At 36.0% G+C, this 15969-nt stretch overlaps 1 protein-coding gene across 1 annotated transcript in view; it reads right to left on the reverse strand.

Moving 5' to 3' along the window:
- Positions 1 to 531: 531 nt before the first annotated feature.
- ATAD2 (ATPase family AAA domain containing 2) overlaps positions 532 to 15969 on the reverse strand; it is a 71156-nt gene continuing 55718 nt past the window's right edge. The window contains exons 21-29 of the mRNA XM_065895228.1: positions 10114 to 10249; positions 8772 to 8968; positions 8074 to 8233; positions 5978 to 6100; positions 5712 to 5855; positions 4142 to 4534; positions 2343 to 2476; positions 1377 to 1505; positions 532 to 576 (exon numbers count right to left, since the gene is read on the reverse strand). Coding sequence (XP_065751300.1) covers positions 532 to 576; positions 1377 to 1505; positions 2343 to 2476; positions 4142 to 4534; positions 5712 to 5855; positions 5978 to 6100; positions 8074 to 8233; positions 8772 to 8968; positions 10114 to 10249 — 1461 coding nt within the window. The remainder of the gene's footprint in view (positions 577 to 1376; positions 1506 to 2342; positions 2477 to 4141; positions 4535 to 5711; positions 5856 to 5977; positions 6101 to 8073; positions 8234 to 8771; positions 8969 to 10113; positions 10250 to 15969) is intronic.

Below are 15969 nucleotides of genomic sequence, written 5' to 3' on the forward strand. Positions count from 1 at the left end.
AGTTGTGGCAAACGGGGGCCACTCTTCATCACGGTGCGCGGGCCTCTCACTATCACTGCCTCTCTTATTGCGGAGCACAGGCTCCAGATGCACAGGCTCAATAATTGTGGCTCACGGGCCCAGTTGCTCCGCAGCATGTGGGATCTTCCCAGACCAGGGCTCGAACCCGTGTCCCCTGCATTGGCAGGCAGATTCTCAACCACTGCGCCACCAGGGAAGCCCACTAGTTACTCTTAAGTGCCATAAACATTAGTTATCGAAATAACTTTATTAAGAGTTGGCCACATTTTAACTACTGATAAGCACAGGAATACTATACTACAGTGACTCAATGAAAATTCCAATATTTATCAGTTATCTCTGTAAGTTATCTTACACATGTACATAAATACCAGAAAAGTTTAAATATTTTTATTTACTATTTTAATCTTTTCCTTAAAGATACAGGATTTCATCTTGCATCAGTTATGTCAGCATGACAAAGGTGAATTAAACAGGAACGGAATATAAAGAATATTTGGTACCATAACGTCATGATCTGGAACAACTGTAGTTTTCTATTTCTTGCTCCATTTTCTAGATAAAGGGTAGGAAGGAAAAATAGTAAGTTTCAATATGGAAAAAAATCAAAGAAACATGACTCCATTGCTGGGTTTTTTTTTTTTTGCAGTAAACAACCTTAAGGATATTATTATCCATGTATATATCTGATAGTGAAACAGAAACTTTGTCCAGTGTTTATGACTATCACATAGACTGGTATCACTGATGGGACTTCATTATTTAAACCTCTTTGAAGTAAGTCTGAGATGCTTTCATCTTACATTAAATTCATACAGTTATTAATCAAGGCACTGGTGTACATATAGATATTGATACTTTATATTTTGTAGGTACTACTTTACATATATATTATTCTGTGAAGGTACCATAGTATACTTTATTAGATATACTAAATACTATATATATTACATGCTAATAGGTATATAGTAGATACCAGTCATATATATATATATATATATATATATATATATATATATATATAAAATACTATATAGGTATCAGCCAAACTCTATTTTAAACATTAGTACTTGAATGCCCACTGTAAAGCAGGATTAAGTAAAGACAAATAGGTCTATGTTAAGTCTGTCTTAAAAAGGAACTATATATCTTCATCAATATACACACAAAATAGATTTTTCATAGTTTACAGATACTAGTGTTCCATTGCTCATTAAAGAAACACAAACTAATTTAAGTGCTAGATTTAAAAAAGCACAGAACACAGTTATACCTAGAAATAATCCATAATCCACACATTAAAAAATGGTATTTAAAATTTTTTATAATGTGTTAACTTATATATATTAGTTTACCTGAATAAGTGTCGTTTTGTCATAATCCCTGCGATGTTGATAAATACACTGGCTGATTACAGCATACAAATTTTCCAACTGAAAAATATTGTATTCTTGACTTTTTCTAACAACAGTCTTCAAAAGATTCTAAAAGAAAACGTAAGTGTTACATATGTGAGAGAAATTCCCTGAGATATCTTAATTTTGAAGATGTGGGGGCATTTTTAGAATATAAGCCAGAGAGAAGGCAGGCCAAGTCATCTAATGAGACACTGCAGCCTCTGATAATGACTCTGACATTCAGCTGTAAGTTAATGTTATCTACAGTCTATGACTCTGGCCTCTCATCCTAAAAACTACAGCTGAGGAGGTTGCCAATTTCAATTCTAGCCATACATCACTAGACACAAATTAAAAAATAATCTCAAATTAGACTAACAGGAAATAAGGCAACATTTTTGCAGAATATTTTATGGCACTATGAGTACATTATAATCAATTCTGTTATGTGAAATTAAAAGAGACAGTACATAAATGACCTCACCACGTCAGGGTTCTTTTCTTACAAAAAGGAATTTCCATCCACTCAGTGTTTTTTTGTTATGACTGAAATGGACTTACTATTGATAAATTTCTGTGATTCTTCAAGTCTGGTCTTACCTTGATATTCCATTACCTCATAGTTAACCACGGTTGCATGTTTTTGTTAAGTAAAAACCAACTAAAATGGCCATATGTAATGGTCATAAAAACAATGTATGGGATCAGTGACATAGATAAGTATGTTAAAAACAATAATACCAACATACTAGCCATCTCCAACCACTGCCTTTATGAAAGTTATTCTATACCAAGTTTATCCTTTCATAAAAGATCACTATTTATTACATGCCAAATTTATGCAATGTACTATTACAACCCCTTTTTTGGTGGGTTATGTTTCTAACCTGCACAATGAAAGCATTATGATTTCAATTTACATACTTTTAATTGCTTATGGTCCACAACAAGTGAGGGTGTAGGCTGAGAAAGAATTGCCAAAGCCTTTTCAACACTGATGAGCTGCTGTTGCTCTACTTGGGAACGTCTAGCTCGAGTCATTCGCAGAACACACATTTCTAGAATGAAAAAATAAATAACTATTATTTGTTTCATAGACATTTTATAATACCTAAGATAAATATTAGGCAGATTAAATAGCAGGACATATTTACTTAGACACAAACCCCTGTTCTGGTTTATTGACTCTGCTGTAAAATTAAGATGCTGCCATTTACACACTCAAAAATTAATGACAGGGAATTCCCTGGTGGTCCAAGTGGTTAGGAGTCTGAGCTTCCACTGCAGGGGGCACAGGTTCAATCCCTGGTCGGGGAACTAAGAACCTGCATGCCACACAGCGCGGCCAAAAAAAAAAAAAAAAAAAATTAAGGACATTTCAGAAATATTTTCTCAAATAGAGTATTTCAAGGGATCCTCAACAGATTAGACTGTCTCCTACTTAGGCATAAAACTGAGAATTTAAGAGCTGGAAGGGGCTTCAGTAATCTCGAATAGGAGTTGCAAACTACTACACATAGGCTAAATATGGATTTAATTAATCCATAATTAAAGTTTTCTTAGAACACAACCATGCCCATTTTACATATGTGTGTCAATGTGGCTTTTCCAGCAGGGTTGAATAGTTGTGACTATCTGGGCCTTTACAGATAAAGTTTGCCTATCCCTGATCTAGAACAATCTATTCACTGAGAGATGAGAAAAATGAGGCCAAAGAAAGGTGAAGACTTTTCTATGGTCAACATACCTAACTGTTCTAAGAGCCAGGACAAGAACCCAAATCTCCTGACATGGAAACAGGTACCTGTCTCACTAAATAGTGTCCTTTTAAAAAAAGATAATGATAAAAGAAAAAATAAACTTCGAACCTAAACAAAACATACTAAATTATACAGCCAGAGGATTAACATTTAAAATAGACCATTCTAAGATTACTCAAACACACGAGAACTCATTTTAAGGGAGTCCTTGGAAAAGATTTATCTACAGCATATAAGCCACTGAAGAAAACCAGTCTCATTAACTCAGTCAATACTTGTTTTTGACCAAAATAAATTTTTGACCCTGTTACCCTTTTTTTGCTTTGTAAGACTAAATAATGTTTGGCTTTTCCAAAAACCAAACAAATCTAATGCCAAAGGTCCAAAAAGGTGCAGACAGGAAACAATTCTACATGAAAGACTTTGGGAGCAGGATCATTAGAATAAATATAAATAACCTTGGGCTAAACCTACAGTAGGAATAGAGGAATGATGGGGGTGGGTAACAGTTGTTCTACATCACTCAGCAAGAAATCACAGGATAAGAAACTGCTTATCTTGCTTAAAAATGAGAGGGTATCCTGCCAGCTTTTAAAAATTGTATAGCCAAGCACTTTGCTACATGCTTTAGATGAATTACTTTATTCAATCCTCAGAATATCTTATTACCCAGCAACTATCTACCCCAATTTTGCAAATGAGAAAACTGACGCTGATGGGTCAAGAATCTTGACCGAGGTCACAAGCTACTAAGCAGTAAACTACTGTTTGATGCTGTAGTGTGCTTTTAACAACAGTGATTTTACTAGCTCAACAGTTATTAAAGATAATGCTATTTTCCCTAATTAACTCCTGTACTCTGAAAGACAAGGAAAAAGGAGTAAACTGAGATGGTAATTAACTATTTAAGAACTTTGAATGAAACATCTTTTAAAATTACTAAGTCGCTTGACTGAGACTTACCTTTTGCTTCATTTTCATCAGAAGTATCTGCTATCTGAGAGCTAGAAGCATCTCCATTGCAAGTGATCTTATCTTTCCTCAATTCTGTACATGCTATAGTCTTTCCAGATTCTTCAAGTTGATTTTCAAAACAAGTACTTGAATAATTATCTCCCAATTCCATTTTGCTTTCAGAGGCATTTTGCTGCTTTTCAGTTTCCTCCATTAAAGACTCCCCTGTGTTTCCAGCCGCATTGTGGTCTACGCTTGTGTCTTGATTTTCCTCTGTATCATTCTCAATTTTGTCATCTACGACATTTTGGCCAACATCTTTTGCCCGTGAAATCCTCCTTCGTTTTGTTATGGTGCCTAAGTACCACTTCGACTTTCTGCGGATTTTTCTCTTCAACGGAGCTTCAAATAATTTAAAGAAAAAGGGTAAGAGAACATTCAACAATTTTTTAAAGTCCAAGTAAGTGGGAGAAAAAAATACCTCCTGCGATATTAAGGGGAGAATCTGAGATATCACCATAGTATTGTATGGTTGGAATACACAAACAAAAGTAGAGAGTTCTGTGAGAAGGCAGAAAGTGGTCAATGACCTGTCATTCTAAGGAATTTGGATTTTATCTTGAATAATTTTTTAAAAAATCGAATAACTTTAAGGAGGGCAATGACATGACTTGTCTGATGCATATATTACAAAGGTCGCTTTGGCAGTAGTACAAGGAATGAACTGAAGGAAGGGTGAGACTAAAAATAGCTTATACTTCCTGAGTGCTTACCATATAGTAGGAACTCTTCTAAGGACTTTATATGTACTAACTCACTGACATTCCACTTTAACCTGATCAGGTTTGCTACCATTATCGACATCATTTTACAGATGAAGAAACTACAGTATACAGAGATTCAACATTCTGCCTAGACTAGATGCAGTATAACCACACTGCAACCTTATGTTTGGGAGACTCATCCATACTGTTGTATGTACTTGAAGTTTAATAATTTTCACTTTTGTATAATAATCTGTATTTTTCCATATTCTGCTGTTGATCTGCACTGGGTTGCTCCCATTGAATACTGCCTCTATGAACATTCTGTTTAAAAGCATTGAGGAATTATGGCACCAAAATCTGGGAAAACAAATGAATAGCTGAGAGACTAAGAAGCTGAGGACAGTCTGAAATTCATGGAGCTTAAAGGGCAAAAACTGGAATTAAGAGCTTGCCAAAGAAGAGAGGCCTCAGGAACCCCACAGGATTTGGGTTGGTACTCCATGGAATTATACTCTAAGAATAAAGAGGAACAGGAAACAGACTAGGATTTATAGGAAATAAAAGTCAGTTTCAAATCAAGTCATACCACAATTAGATTGTGACCTGAGAGGTGACAGGTAAACTGGGATTGCAAGTGGTACTTTATTGCAAGCCTGGATTTATTTCAAGAATGAAAGTTGCCTTACTGTTAATGAAATCAACATAATTCGCTGCATCGATATAGACAAAGGAAACTGATGGAAAAAGTAAACAGCATTAGAGGAGAATAAAGGCTATAGTTTCGTAAGTAAAAATTACATAAGTGCACTTACCAGGAGTGCTGCAAGCCACAGGAGTACTGGGGGTCTTCAGCTTTTCATTTTTCTCTGGATCTGGTCTTCTTTCATCAGCAGGAGTGGAATTTTGCTTTGGCATTACATGGTAGTAAGATGGGGCATATTTGGAAGAGCTACAACCTTATAAACAGACACGTGGAATATCAAATCAAATTTCCAGATTTGAAAATTACATGAACAATTAATTAAAAGGACTCAGTACATCTAAAGCATCTTTTTCTGATATCAAATCATTTTCCTACCTCTCTTCTTCCTAGATTCCTGAATTTCTTCACAAAGCCGCTCAAAGTCTTCATCAAGTTCTTCTTTAATTATTGCATAGGCAGTATCTCTTAAAGCACAGGCTCTATGTCTAATAAGACGATCTATGGAATGAATAAAGAATTTTAAAATGTTTTCCTTTTGCTAATGTAACAAAAATTAACACCATATGTTGGGCTAAGATTATAGCTGTTACAATTCCTTTTTTACTTCTACCATGAATAGTAAAAGTTACTGGAATTGTGTTATTTCTGTTTTTGATGTTAATCTAATGTTCTGGACATCTGATTCAACGTGACAGACTCAACCTAATTTCATTGCCCTGTGCTATCCAGATCCCTTTGAAATACCAGAGAAAATATAAGAATCAATCAGTAGCAAAACTAAACAACATAATGACACAAAAACAGCAAGGAAGGCTATCAGTGTCATGAGTGAACCAGGGATGTAAAACAATTTTGGAAGAGATATAGAGGATGTTATTACATTTACAGAGAAACTAAACAAAGACAATGAAACAGCAACCCTACATGAGAAACACTAGAAAAACATCCAAAACTGAACCTAAGCACTGTAAACTGGAAAATGCCTTGAGGCGACAGGCAGATAATAAGTGAACGCAAATTTGCTTGAACGGCTGGATCAGTCCCCCTCACAGGGCAGCAGGCTGCAAAATTCACACAATATTCAGTTTATAGTTGACAGGAACAGCTATAATAACAGAAGGGATGTTGCTGGGGGCTTCTAACATGGCCTGAAGAAAGGCCAGGCGACGTTCATTGGTTCCTGGAGTGTGGCAGCATCGGCAAAACCTTGGAATCTGTCAGAATGCACATCACTCTCAGGCCCTGCATCTACAGAATCAGAAATTGTGGAGGTGAGGCCCAGCAACTGCATCTTAACATGTCCCGTAGGAGATGCTGATGGTAGCTAAAGTGTGAACACCACTGCTCTAAAGTAATTTTAGGTTGTCACAGTGGATGAAAAGGGAAGCAGCGGCAGTATGACTGCAATGAAACAGAAAAAGCCCTCTTCCTCCAGGATAAATGCTTCCTTCTTTCTACAGTTAAGGGGTATTCCCAACATGGTAGGCTGTTTCCCACTGCTTACCTCCAAAACTCTGAACTATGGGATAAAGTCTAGGGAAGGTGTGGGCAGAAGACTGGCAAGGGAAGAACAGTGAACTTTTAAATTGTTGAGGAAACGCTTAGTGGTGGAAATCAATCTAATTCATAAGGACTACAAATTTAAAAACAGAATGCCAATGTACTAGAGGAGAGAGCCAACGCAGGAAATAGAACTATTAAAAAAAATTATCCACTAAGACAGTTAAGGGCACAGCATCCATAAAGCCAGAATAGGAAGCTAGGAAAAAGCACCTGAGAGAATATTTTTTGGAAATGAACACGTTTATAACAAACATATAGATATTTGACTATATCATTATAAATATGAACAAATATATCACTTAAAAATCCTTCACTTTATACATTTTATTTAATGGACTGGGTACGTGAGGTAGAACGTGAATGCATTCTACGCATAGAAAAGATCTGGAAAGATATCCCCAAACAACAGTGTCCACCCTCGGAGAAAGGAAATGGGTGACTTAGTTTTTTAAGTATTACTGTTAGCAAGAATTATGCTATATTACTTTTGTAATAAAATTTATAACGGTCTTAACTAAGAAAATCCTTTCAAACATTTTATTACAGAGAGCTTTAATTTTTCTACTTTGAGAAAGAACACTGATAAACAAAGGAAACAAGCTAAGTTGTTATGCAATTTTGTGTTTCATTAGAGGCTACATCATATAATTGTTTTGGAGTGAAAGAAACCTGCATTTGAATTCTGCCTCTGCCACTTCCTGATAGTATGACCTTGAGTAAGTTTTTTAACCTCTCTAAACTTCCATTTTTCTCAACTGTAAAATGAGGATATCGTTGTTGAGGACTGAATGGCACTGTGAATATAAAATGTTTATAATATAGCACCTAGTATGAAATCACCCGCCACTAAGCATTAGCAGCCCCCATTCCACCCTCTGAGGAAGAAAAACAAAACCAGTAATGCTCACCTCCAGGATCTTTATCTGGATTGTATTCTAAAGCATTACTGCAGATTAGATCGATATCACTCAAATAGTCTTTCACAGTCAGATACTTGTGGAGATCAATTTTACTGATTACAGATGAAAGGTCCATTGGTTGCTTTATTACAGTGACATAATCAGGAACCTAAAATTCAAGCAAATGACCAAATCACTAAATTAACTCTGAACAGTAAAAAATTTGAGTCAAGTTTTTCTACCAGGCAAAATAAAGGAGAGAGAATAAATACATAAGATATAATGAAAATATATTAATACAAAACTGTGACTCTATTTAAGGCGAGTTTTGTTTTGTATTCATTCTTATTCTTGGGCACCTATATCTCCAGTAACATTCTAAACCTCTTTCCTCATCCAAATGCCACCCACCCTTCAATGTCAACTTAGGACCTCATTCTTAACTGTGTAGGTCACAGTAATATCATGTAGCATTAAGACATTCTCAAATTACTTCTACAACATTTGAGTTGGGCAAAGTTAATTGTCTATGCTCTGCAGGAAAGGAAAATGCTTTACGTAGCTCTTGAAGCCTCTGTGTGCTTAGGATACTACTTGGTATGTTTCCAAATACAGAAAACAAGATCACAGTATACAGAGGGAACCACATAAACTAGTCAAATAGTCTCTAATTCTGAAGCATTTTGATCCAAAGATTAAATTAATACCTCATCAGGGTCAACAGGTTTAGTAAATATTCTGAATCGCTTGTCAATAGCAAGCCTATGTGTAACATTTCTTAAAAAAATCCTTAGTTCTCTAAATGTATCTTCTTCTTGTTCTTCTAGTCGTTTCACTTCTTCTGCTGTCAGTGGTTTTGGTTCAGGTGGTGGTGCTACAGGGAGTACCTCCAAGGCCTGCAAAACTTTATATGAATGGAAGATTTTAGTTACCACTCTCCCACCGTATCAAGGGTAATAAACAATTCAGTACACAAAGTAGACAAGCTCCCAGGGATTATCCTCCTCGTATTTGCCAGGAATCAGAGGATTTGGAATACTAAACAGCTACCATAATCTCGACCTCTACAACACCCCCAGCAATAATCGCTAACTTGTAATTTGGAGTGCTAATTCCTAAATCATTACCATTTTAAGATCATTTAAGAGGCTATTAAAATTTTGAAAATGCATATTTCCAAGACAAGAATATTCTAATTTTTTAAAAAGTCATTTTTACTAGTTAATTTTTAAACTAACAAAAAAAATTGTGGCATGTTTCAAATATAACAAAAATTTAATTTTGTTTAAACAGATATGCACTAATAAGTAATAAGGATAAAGGAGGGAATATGAGGGTGCTGCCCCAATAAGCAGGCAGTCAATAAAGGGAGTAAGAGACATAATTACAACATCCCTGTGGTATCACAGTAGTAGCATGAAGAAAGTACAGTGCATCATAAAGGTAATAAATTAATTTTGTCTAGATGTTAGGGAAGAAATAATAAGTTATACTAGAAAGAAGTATGAATGAAATTATGAAAAGACACAACATGCTGTATATGGTTTAAAGATAGAGTGCTTTGGAAGGAAAAAGGTGGGGGAGAGAAAAGTGCCGAAGGTGTGCTTGGAAAGACAGATTGGGGCTATGCTATGAATTCTAGCCCCAATTCCACATAGACTAGGGCTATACTATGAAAGGCCTTGTATGCTTCAGGAATTTTAGTCTAGGGACTTCCCTGGTGGCCCACTGGGTAAGACTCTGAGCTCCCAATGCAGGGGGCTGGGATTCAATCTCTGGGAACTAGATCCTGCATGCATACAGCAACTAAGAGTCTGCATGCTGCAACTAAGACCCGACGTAGCCTAAATAAACAAACAAACAAATAAATAAATAAGAACTCTAGTCTATTTTAATGGGAAACATAGGGATTTTAAGAGGTAAGTAAGAGGTATCAACCTCAACTGAGGTTTTGAGCTTCTGATATTAGAAGATGGCAATGCCATTAACTGATATTTCATTTCCACTTTCTCAAAATTATTACATATTAACTTTGATACAAGAACTAACCTGCTTTCTTTTTTGATATAGGAGGCTTAGCAGCTTGCTTTAGAATTAAATCTTCAAAAAATTGTGTCCGTTCTTCTTTATTAGGCAACTGGACATTAAAAATTTCTCCATAATCATGGATAAATAATTCTTGTACCTTAAAAAAGAAAACAGATGCATTTTATATACATATGTATGTATACACACACATTACTATGTATCAATCATTCAATGCCACAGTAGGTTACTGTACATGTTTTTAATGACAATCTAAATTGTGTAATAAAGAAATAATTTCTTAAACCTTTTACTTATATTGAACTTATGTATTATAGAAACCATGTATGCAATAGATAAGGAACTAAAAACATGGGATCTTCTTTAGAACTCAAGGCTCCAAACTATAATTCATACAATAACTGATATGGTGATATTTTACTTAATGGTTTTGTTGAGATCAAGTAATTCACCTTCACAACCCAAAGTGAGATATGAGAATGAGTGGTTCTTCAGTAAGAATAAAGGCTGGAAAATAATAAGTATTGGTAAGGATGTGGAGAAGTTAGACCCCTTGTGCTGGTAGGAATGTAAAAGGGTGCAGCCACTGTAGAAAACAGTATGATGGTTCCTCAAAAAGTTAAACACAAAATTATCATGTAACCCAGTATATTCAAAAAAACTGCAAGAAAAAAAATAAAAGACTCAACATATACTTGTATACCAATAATCATAGCAGAATTATTTACAGTAGGCAGGAGGTAGAGACAATCCAAATGTTCATCACCAGATAAAGAGATAAAGAAAATGTGGTATGTACTTACAATGAAATATTATTCAACCTAAAAAGGAATGAAATTTGAACACCTGCTACAACATGGATGAACAATGAAAACATTATGCTAAGTGAAATAAGCTAGTCACAAAAGGACAGATACTTTATGTTCCACTTATATGAGGATACCTAGAATAGGTAAATTCAAAGAGACCGGAAGTTACTAGTGGTGTCCAAGGGCTGGGAGAGGAAGGAATGGGGAATAATTGTTTAATGGATACAGAGTTTCTGTTTGAGTTGATGAAAAAGTTCTGGAAATGGATAGTGGTGATGGCTGCACGACATCATGAACGAACTTAAAGCGATGTACTTGATGTCACTGAACTGTACATTAAAAATGGTTAAAATGGTAAATTAGGTATATTTTACCACCAAAAAAAGAATAAAGGCAAAACAGGTCTCAAAAGGATGCTTCTAAACAAACCTCTAGATCTTTCCAAGAATTATTAGAGGATGATAATGTTTATTCCTTGTATGATGTTTGTGTACTTTGTTCAGCCTACCTATGATACAGAGAAATTTACATTCACAGCTTTTGCATTTTCTGCTTTGTAGGTTCTTCCATGCTCCAAACTTACGAAGACTACATACACAACATCATTTATGAAATAAGTCTCTCCTTTTGCTAATCCATTCACTAAACTACTATGTATACAAGAGTCTACTAATGAACTGTATTACATTAATTTGCCATTTCTGGCCCAAATGCACAGTTTTAATCACTAACATTGTGGTATGCTTTACCATATTTGGAGGGCTTCTTCAAAATTTTCTTGGAAATTCAAGAACTTTTTTTTAGCCATGCCACGTGGCATGCAGGATCTTAGTTCCCCAACCAGGGATTGAACCTGTGCCCTGTACAGTAGAAGCACGGAGTCTTAACCACTGGACAAGCAGCGAAGTCCCTCAAGCAGTTTTTTCTTCTACATTAAATTTTAGAATCTATTTTGTTGATATTTCTATTGCAGTTTGTACCTTTTCCCCCTTTCTGGTGGCCTGGAAGTTGTATGCTGTATTTCTATTCTTTTATTGTTACAAGTTTTAACAGACATATCTCTAAGCTTCTTTTCCTACCAAACTGTGAAGTTAATAATATCTACATATCAGATACAAATCTGAATGTGCTTTTACTTCCTCATCCTCCTTCACTATGTCCTTCCTGCCGTTTTGAGTTCAGAACCAAGATCAACTTAGATTTACAGTCCTTAAAAAAATGTTACTAGCACAGTTTTGTGACGAGTTTTACTGTTTTCTTTGCTCACTGCTTCTTATATGCAACTTCTGCAAAATAAAAAAAATCCAAGAGGAGAAATAATCCCTTAATAATTATTTCAGTCAGGGGTTTATGGGTAATAGCTTCTTAGGCACTGCATGTTCAAAAATATCTTTATTTTGTTCTTTCACTCAAATGCTAACTTTGCTGGGAAGAAAATTACAGGTGCAAAATTATTTTCCTTCTAACTTTGAAAATATTGCTCAGTTGCCTCCTTAGTAGCTGGTATTATACCAGTGAGAATATAGAAGCAATTTGATTTTCAGTCCTTTCTAATAATGTTTTATTCTCTTGGAAGATTTTTAGATTTTTCTCTATACTTTTGGAGTTCTGAAATTTTATCTAGATGTGGGCCTTTTTATACCCATCAGTTAGAACAGGGGACCTTTTAAAACTGAACATTATGGTATTCTTTAATTCTATGAAATGTTCTATTATGTGACCATTTTTCTCTTGTACATTTTTCTCCTCCCATAAATCCCATTAAACAGATGTTAGACCTGAATCTATGTCCTCTGTTTCCTTTAACTTCTTCCTCACTTTTCAAATCTTTGTCTTGTTTTTATTATTTACTATAAGAATTTCTGATCTCATGGTCTTCCATCTTGCTAATTCACTCTTATCTGTGTTTGCTTCTTTTTAGCCCTGCGGGGTTTTTTTATTTGGGGGGAGTTATTTCATGTATAATGTCTTCAGTTGGTTCTTTTCCACAACAATCTGTTGCTGATGCATGGATATGATTTTCCATGGAGCTGTCCTTCCTCAAAAGCTTACTTATAAATTTATCTTTGCCTTTGAAATCTTCAACTGTCCACAGATGCCTTTTCTGTTTATTCTAGCTTCTACTTCCAGTGATTATGAAAGAAGCTTGCCTATGTTAGACACAGAATGTGCCTGTAATTTGTCTTCTGGGCACAGGGTCTCCCTACTTCTCCCATTCAGTACCTATCATAAGTCACTGCTCTGCCACACTAGTCCTTGGGCCCACCTTCACTGCTCTAGCTGAGGACAAACAACTCAGCTGACTGCTGTCTGGCATGGCCAGAAGTGAAGAAAGCCAAAAAATCCAAAGTTGTCCAAAGGCTCTTTCAATTCCCTCCTAGCACCGAACCAGAGCTAGAAACCACTCCCATCTTTCAAAGCAGTCCTTTCATGCACATGCTTTAAAATGTGGTTACCTGTATCAATCTAATCCCCACTGCTTTTCTTTCACAATTCATCAAAGTTTCTAATCCACTGATGACTTTCTTTCTCATTTTTCCATACTGCTGTGTTGTTAGGGTCCACTAGTACTCATACATATAGATACTCTGACTGCAGTTTTGAGATAGACAAACTTTAATGTAGCTCATGATGGTATACACAGTACTTCTCACATATTATAGCCCAATGCTATATAGACAATATCACTGGATCACTAAGGACTACATAGACTATATAAGGCTCAAAGCGGACTGGATTATTTGCATCCACATAGACTATTCATTTTATAAAATGAGCAATTCCTGGTCCAGTGCCCATTCCACCCTACAGTACAGTGTGATACTGGGATACTTTACTCAGTTTACAGTGATATGCTTAGGAAATATTACCATAAGAAAACAAAGAAGCTATCTTTAAAAAAATTTTTTTTTGAGTACAAAATTCCCACATTCTTTTTTTTTTCTTTTTTTTTTGCTGTACGCAGGCCTCTCACTGTTGTGGTCTCTCCCGTTGCGGAGCACAGGCTCCGGACACGCAGGCTCAGCGGCCGTGGCTCACAGGCCCAGCTGCTCCACGGCATGTGGGATCTTCCCGGACTGGGGTACGAACCCGTGTCCCCTGCATCGGCAGGCGGACTCTCAACCACTGCGCCACCAGGGAAGCCCCAAAATTCCCACATTCTTGATAAAGTTAAACTGATGACAGCTTTTCAACCTCCCTACGTCTTTATAAAGTTCAGCTAGTTTGCCTTACTTATTACCAAGAGTATAAACTTATCTTTGTTTTAAACTTTGAAATAATTAACAAAGTTTTAATTGACAGTGAGTACAATAAATCAATGGTTAATGGGGCTACTAAACAGCAATTCTTTACTCTGTTAATCAGAACATTGCTAGAGTACTTACTTCATTCTGAGTACAGCCTTTCAAAAGGACTATAAAGAGAAAGACATTCAAGAGAGTGACTAGAATTTTGAGGAAACTAAAAATATGTGTGACGTGTAGCAGAGCCTGCTATTATCACACTCCATGTTCTCTTCCTTTTGGGCACACTGCTATATCATATTTCCTGGTCTCCCTTGCAGTTAGGTATGGCTATGTGAGTTTTAGCCAATGGAATGTGAAAGGAAATGATATGTATCACTTTCAGACCAGGCACAAGAAGGCCAATCCTTTCAGCTGGGTGGAATGAAAGTAACCTGGAAAGTCACATGATGAAAATGAGAAAGCTCTCTCAGCCTGAGTGTCTGGTATGACTACATGGTGGAGGGTGGACCCGCCAATCTAGTCATCTGCCTGGTATTGTTAAGTGAGCAAGAAATAAACTTTTATTGTATTTAATATTCCTAAGGAATATACCTTATCATAGAAGAAGAAATTTTTAGTGTGAAGAAGACTGGGTCAGAGCGAGGAGATAGAAGTGAACACAAAACCATATTCAAACATACAAAGAGCTTGTCATGATGAAGACAGAATAGACGGGCTCTCTATTTTATGTGGGAAACAAATGGACATTAAGAAATGGAAGCCTCTCAAAATAAGTTGATTTTTCTAAGGAGTCAGAACTAACAAAATGAACTGTGAAGGTGTTCTATACAAAAGAAAGACTTAGAGTCCAGAACTAGATGACTAAAGTAGAAAACTTTAAGGACTCTTCCCACCCTAAGAATCTGTAATTAATATATACTTAATGTTCATTTCCCAGTTTATTTAAGTTTTAGTTGAAGAATTAACAACTACAAAACTGCCATCAGGGACACAATCTGGTCCTTTGATAACTCCCTGACATCATTTCCTTCTACTCTGTCCTTTATTCACTCTGTTCTAGCCACTCTAGACTTTCTACGATTTTTCCAACACACCACACTCTTCCTTCAGGGCTTTCGCACTTGCTTTTCCTCTGCCAGGAACCTCTGTCCCTCAGATACTCAAATGGGTCACTACCTTACCTTCTCCAGGTATTTGCTCAAATGTCATCTTCTTGGTGAGGCTAACCTAGTGGATTTAACACTGTGGCCCTACCACACTCTTTTGGCATTGCTTAGCTAAATTTTTCTCCATACTGGTAGGTTGGTATTATATTTTATTTTTGTTTGTCTCTCCCTCAACTAAAATGTAAGCCCTAGGAGGATACAGATTTTTCTCTATATTGTTCAATGCTATATTCCCAATGCCTATAACCATGTCTGTCACAGAATAAGTGCTCAGTAAATATATTTAAAATAAAATATTTGAATTATCATCCTACTAATGTTCTAAAAACACACACACAAGACTACAACATGCTTATTATGTATTCTGGGGACGGAGAGGTGGAAAAATGTCCCTGATTTCACGTATTTTACATTCTGCTAGTAGAGATAGAGTCAAACGAATTAATATTTAATGTCAAGTAGTGATAAAAACAAAGCAGAGTAAGGGAGAAGAGAGTGATAGGCAGAGGTGTTACTGCTGTAATTGAGAAACTGATCAGGAAGACCTCTGAGGTGATATCTAGGCAGACATCTGAGAAAAATAAAGGATCACATCTTTATTTTCTATGTATCTAGGAGAAGAGTATTACAGGCAGA

The sequence above is a fragment of the Phocoena phocoena genome, chromosome 17 (genome assembly GCF_963924675.1).
Source record: "Phocoena phocoena chromosome 17, mPhoPho1.1, whole genome shotgun sequence".
NCBI classification, from domain to species: Eukaryota; Metazoa; Chordata; class Mammalia; order Artiodactyla; family Phocoenidae; genus Phocoena; species Phocoena phocoena.